This window comes from Anoplophora glabripennis, unplaced genomic scaffold (genome assembly GCF_000390285.2).
Source record: "Anoplophora glabripennis isolate ALB-LARVAE unplaced genomic scaffold, Agla_2.0 scaffold883, whole genome shotgun sequence".
Classification (NCBI taxonomy): Eukaryota; Metazoa; Arthropoda; class Insecta; order Coleoptera; family Cerambycidae; genus Anoplophora; species Anoplophora glabripennis.
In genome coordinates this window covers 167136-172099 of record NW_019416976.1, presented here as the reverse complement: position 1 = coordinate 172099, position 4964 = coordinate 167136, and the positions used below count along the sequence as shown (strand labels likewise).

The window sequence follows — 4964 nt, the reverse complement described above, 5'->3', positions numbered from 1 at the left end:
CCGATGTCCGAGGTCTGTAGTGCAGTGTGTACAACTGCTAATCAATTATTAGCGCTGTTACCGCATCCACATAATCTTTATGCTTTCATTAAATATAATTTAAAACTACTTAAATATGATATTTTTATGTTGTTAATTAGTCAATATGTATGCTATGGGTATATTGAGTAGATTTCTTTGCTATATAGATAATGTTTATCGCAAATTATTTCAATAGAATTTATTTTCTTCAAATTGGCAGCGGGCTTTAATCCTATAGGAAAAGCATAGGGCCCCCTTGCGCTCCTCACTTCCCTCGGACCCCGATATACCTCCTTAAGACTAGTTGCTAAGCCAAAAGTAACAGAAAATTAATTATACGGGCTCTGAATACAATCTTTTTAAATATTGCCTTCATTTTTTTTTACTTTAGATGTCGCAAAGAACGTAATCATGTTCATCGGTGACGGCATGTCGATCCCAACTTTGACCGCCACAAGGATGTATATGGGGGACGAAGAAAACGAACTAAGCTTTGAAAGGTTCCACCACACTGCTCTGTCGAAGGTAATACATAGCAAACGAAACAAAGTAGGCAATGATACATACAGGGTAGCCCATCGAAAACGTACCGCAAGGCATTACAGGGTAGTAATGAACTTTTCGGCAAAATCCAAAAACAGGTAAAGTTTGCTTCTGAGGGGGACAACTTTTGGCGCAAAAAGCATAGCAAAATCTTCAACCCCCTAAGTGGGGGTGCCATCCCCCAAATTTTTTTAAATGGGAATGGGGGTCAAGTGGGGGGTCATTAGAAAGGGCTTTTAATTCTCTATACATCGATTCTTACTTTTTGAAAATCGATCCATTATTTTAGAAAATATGCAGCTTTGAAAATACGAACAATATTTTTGACGAGAAATGCGAAAATCGATTTAATTTTACTTCAAAACTTACGGTATTAGCTTGGTAAATTCCTTCAAAAGAATTCGCTTTTTTTTTTCTGATTTGCGAATTCTTTAGCCTGATTTTGGTGAGCAAAAAATTGTCCGCTTTTTGTTTCGTATTTAGATAGGCCACAAGAAGTTGCTAGATAACTGTCTTGTGACTTGTAGTTGAAGAGTACCAATACTGCCGAGTCTTTTAAATTGATTAATTATGGTGTACTCAATTCCAGAAAGAGTAGAAATTATTGAGCTTTTTTTCAAAAACAATGAATGCGGAAATCGGGTCGCCGAACTGTTCAACCAACGGCATCCTGAGAAACATGCGTCTGGAAAAATTGTTCGCGAATTGGTGGCCAAATTTCGCGAAACTGGCTCCGTTCATAACAAAAAGAGGCAGGTTGAAAATCCGGTACTAAATGAACCTACGGAAATAGCGGTATTGGGGCAAGTGGCAATGGATAGTACGCTGAGTACAATGCAATTGGCTACTGCGACAGGAGTGAGTCGTACAAGTGTCCAACGAATATTAAAAAAATACAAATTCCATCCTTATAAGATTCGGCTAGTGCAAGAGCTAAATGAAGACGATTTTGATCGTCGTTTGCAATTTTGCGAAATAATGACTGAACGAGCGATAAACGATAATTTCCTCTTTAATGTGTGTTTTTCGGACGAGTGTACGTTCTTCTTGAATGGTTTAGTGAATCGCCATAATTGTCGTTACTGGGCTGATACCAATCCAAGGATTTTCCATGAGACACACTCCCAACACCCCCAGAAGTTGAATGTATGGGCAGGTATTTTTGGAAATTCCATTGTAGGTCCTTTTTTCCTTCCTGGAAATTTGACAGGCGATATGTACTTGGATTTACTACAAAATGTCATCGACCCAGCTCTAACAAATATCATAGAGGACGACCCTGCTTACAATGAACACGAACTGATTTTCCAGCAAGACGGAGCTCCTCCACATTACTCGCTCAATGTGCGCAATTACCTAAATGAGACGTTTCCAGGACGCTGGATAGGACGAAGAGGTGCAATTGAGTGGCCCCCTCGGTCACCCGACTTAAATCCTTTAGATTTCTTTCTCTGGGGGCACATTAAAAGCAAAGTTTACAGCACTCCACCTGATACCTTGGAAGATCTGCGAGGACGAATCATTAATGTATGTCGCGAAGTAACACCGCAAGTGCTCCAGAATGTTCGACAACGGTTTGAAGACAACCTGTATCATTGTATGCAAGTTGGCGGACAACATTTTCAGCATTTACTTGACTAATACCGTAAGTTTTGAAGTAAAATTAAATCGATTTTCGCATTTCTCGTCAAAAATATTGTTCGTATTTTCAAAGCTGCATATTTTCTAAAATAATGAATCGATTTTCAAAAAGTAAGAATCGATGTATAGAGAATTAAAAGCCCTTTCTAATGACCCCCCACTTGACCCCCATTCCCATTTGAAAAAATTTAGGGGATAGCACCCCCACTTAGGGGGTTGAAGATTTTGGTATGCTTTTTGAGCCAAAAGTTGTCCCCCTCAGAAACAAATTTGACCTGTTTTTGGATTTTGCCGAAAAGTTCTTTACTACCCTGTAATGCCTTACGGTACGTTTTCGATGGGCTACCCTGTATATTTAAAGCTAAACGATTTTCTTTTATTTTCCAGACCTACTGCGTAGACGCCCAGACAGCCGACTCGGCTTGCTCAGCCACGGCCTACTTAGGTGGTGTCAAAGCCAACATCGCCACAATCGGCGTCACGGCGGCAGTAGAGTTGAACGACTGCGACGAGATGGTAAAAGAAGAGAACCACGTACACTCCATAGCTTCCTGGTCGCAAGCTGTTGGGAAACGGACGGGAATAGTCACCACGTCCACAGTAACTGACGCATCGCCGTCAGGTAAGAAAAACTTTGTTCTGTGACTCCAAGACTGCCTCAGGGTTCGATTCTTGGCCCACTGTTTGGACAGCGATTATTGTGGGATTCTCTAAACGAAGACTTTTCAATTTTCCAGGCACCTACGCTCACATAGCCAACAGATTGTGGCAGAATGACGCAGCCGTGACGGAAGCCGGATGGAACGCCACCAAATGTCGCGACATTGCCTACCAACTCATCAAAGGGAAGACGGGGAGTAAATTTAACTTTATACTCGGTGGAGGAAGCCAGATGTTTCTACCTATCGGACACGAGGATGAGGCAGGAAGTCGTGGTACCAGGTCTGATGGAAGGAACCTCATAGAAGAATGGTTGAAGGACAAGAAAAACAAAGAGGCAAGGTACGTGTGGAATCGAGATCAACTATTGGATGTACCAGAAGACGTGGAATATGTCTTTGGTAAGTGATACCTGTATTTTAACAACCTTCAAACCATTCTGATCGTTTTTTAGGCCTCTTCAGTGAAGGATACATGCCATACAACCTAGACCGAAACACCTCTTCCACCCCATCCCTCGCCGAGATGACGGAAGCAGCAATCAAAGTCGTCAGCAGAGGTAATGGGGCAAAGAAAGGCTTCTTTCTCTTCATAGAGGGCGGTCGAATCGACCACGGCCACCACGCCGCCTTAGCACAAAAGGCTTTGGACGAGACAGTCGAACTGTCCAAAGCAATTGAAAAGGCTTTGGAGATGACGAACGAAGACGACACCCTGATCGTGGTGACTGCAGATCACGCCCATACACTGTCTATGTCGGGGTATCCGGAGAGGAACAATGGGATATTTGATATAGCAGGGACAGACACAAATGGTTATGGATATCTAACATTGAACTACGCCAACGGTCCTGGGTACAAACCAATGGGTCACCGCGTTGATAGTGACGATACTAGTAAGTGTTGAAGTAAGTAATAGTACAATAAAATAATTGTAAAATTTCAGACGATAAAGACTACCAATTCCCTGGCATCTACAATCTGACATCTGAGACTCACGGAGCTGACGACGTCGGCATCTTCGCCAACGGTCCGTGGGCCCACTTATACTCTGGCGTCATCGAGGAGAATACTATCCCACACATTATGGCCTACGCTTCTTGTGTAGGACCTGGCCTCACAGCATGCTCAAAGGGAAATAATGTGAAATCTAATGAAATCTAGAAAATTCTTTGATGTAAAATATGGAATAAGTTTATTATTACAGTTCATATTATAAATTTTAAAATACACAGTATTAATCATGTNCGATACTAGTAAGTGTTGAAGTAAGTAATAGTACAATAAAATAATTGTAAAATTTCAGACGACAAAGACTACCAATTCCCTGGCATCTACAATCTGACATCTGAGACTCACGGAGCTGACGACGTCGGCATCTTCGCCAACGGTCCGTGGGCCCACTTATACTCTGGCGTCATCGAGGAGAATACTATCCCACACATTATGGCCTACGCTTCTTGTGTAGGACCTGGCCTCACAGCATGCTCAAAGGGAAATAATGTGAAATCTAATGAAATCTAGAAAATTCTTTGATGTAAAATATGGAATAAGTTTATTATTACAGTTCATATTATAAATTTTAAAATACACAGTATTAATCATGTTCGTCCATTGTGTTCACGTTATTTACATCCTTGAGGCCATTATTTGCTAACAAAAATAAGAAACCAACAAATGTTGCGTAAGGCAATACATTCTCAATACCATTTTAAACCAATTTTAGATTTATCTAAGTCTTGGAATAAATTAATGATTGATACTGGTCAAATTGATAGTATAAATGCTTCTGTCTTCGAGATAATTAATTAAGAAAATTAAACATAAATGTAACCGACCCTGTGCATCTTGTGCACGTGCGTTTGTGTTACAGTATTAGTTAGCAGGCGTATAAAACTAAGAGCACCGTCGCAAAAGTTTCTCTAGCAGGAACACGACGATTGAGATATCTGGCATGATAAAGTCGTACAGCACTAGAACAGTTCTTGTAACATTCAAAAAATAATAATTTGTTATTTTATTCCAATTCCAAAACTATTTAATATCTAGGACGCGGGTAAATAGTGACTAAAATCAATTAACACTTTAAACTAATACTTC

The 4964-nt window shown here is 40.6% G+C and overlaps 1 protein-coding gene across 2 annotated transcripts; it reads left to right on the top strand.

Moving 5' to 3' along the window:
• The first annotated feature begins 418 nt into the window (after positions 1-418).
• Positions 419-4470, top strand: LOC108912756 (membrane-bound alkaline phosphatase). Of its 2 annotated transcripts, none has more exons than XM_023455761.1 (5): positions 419-546; positions 2593-2827; positions 2943-3266; positions 3320-3760; positions 4171-4470. In XM_023455761.1, exons 1-5 carry the CDS (start codon positions 433-435, stop codon positions 4386-4388), a joined length of 1332 nt encoding a protein of 443 aa, XP_023311529.1. In that variant the 5' UTR covers positions 419-432; the 3' UTR covers positions 4389-4470. The 2 variants fall into 2 exon arrangements, with proteins under 2 accessions (XP_023311529.1, XP_023311530.1); XM_023455762.1 differs by lacking the exon at positions 4171-4470 and adding an exon at positions 3811-4109.
• The last annotated feature ends 494 nt before the right edge of the window (positions 4471-4964 follow it).

What these genes read in the sequence shown, in the direction of transcription:
- LOC108912756 (XM_023455761.1), top strand. Translation starts at nt 433, where the DNA reads ATGTTCATCGGTGACGGCATGTCGATCCCAACTTTGACCGCCACAAGG. An exon ending in ACCACACTGCTCTGTCGAAG is followed by an intron (nt 547 to 2,592) that starts GTAATACATAGC and finishes TTTATTTTCCAG; the next exon opens with ACCTACTGCGTAGACGCCCA. An exon ending in CGTTGATAGTGACGATACTA is followed by an intron (nt 3,761 to 4,170) that starts GTAAGTGTTGAA and finishes GTAAAATTTCAG; the next exon opens with ACGACAAAGACTACCAATTC.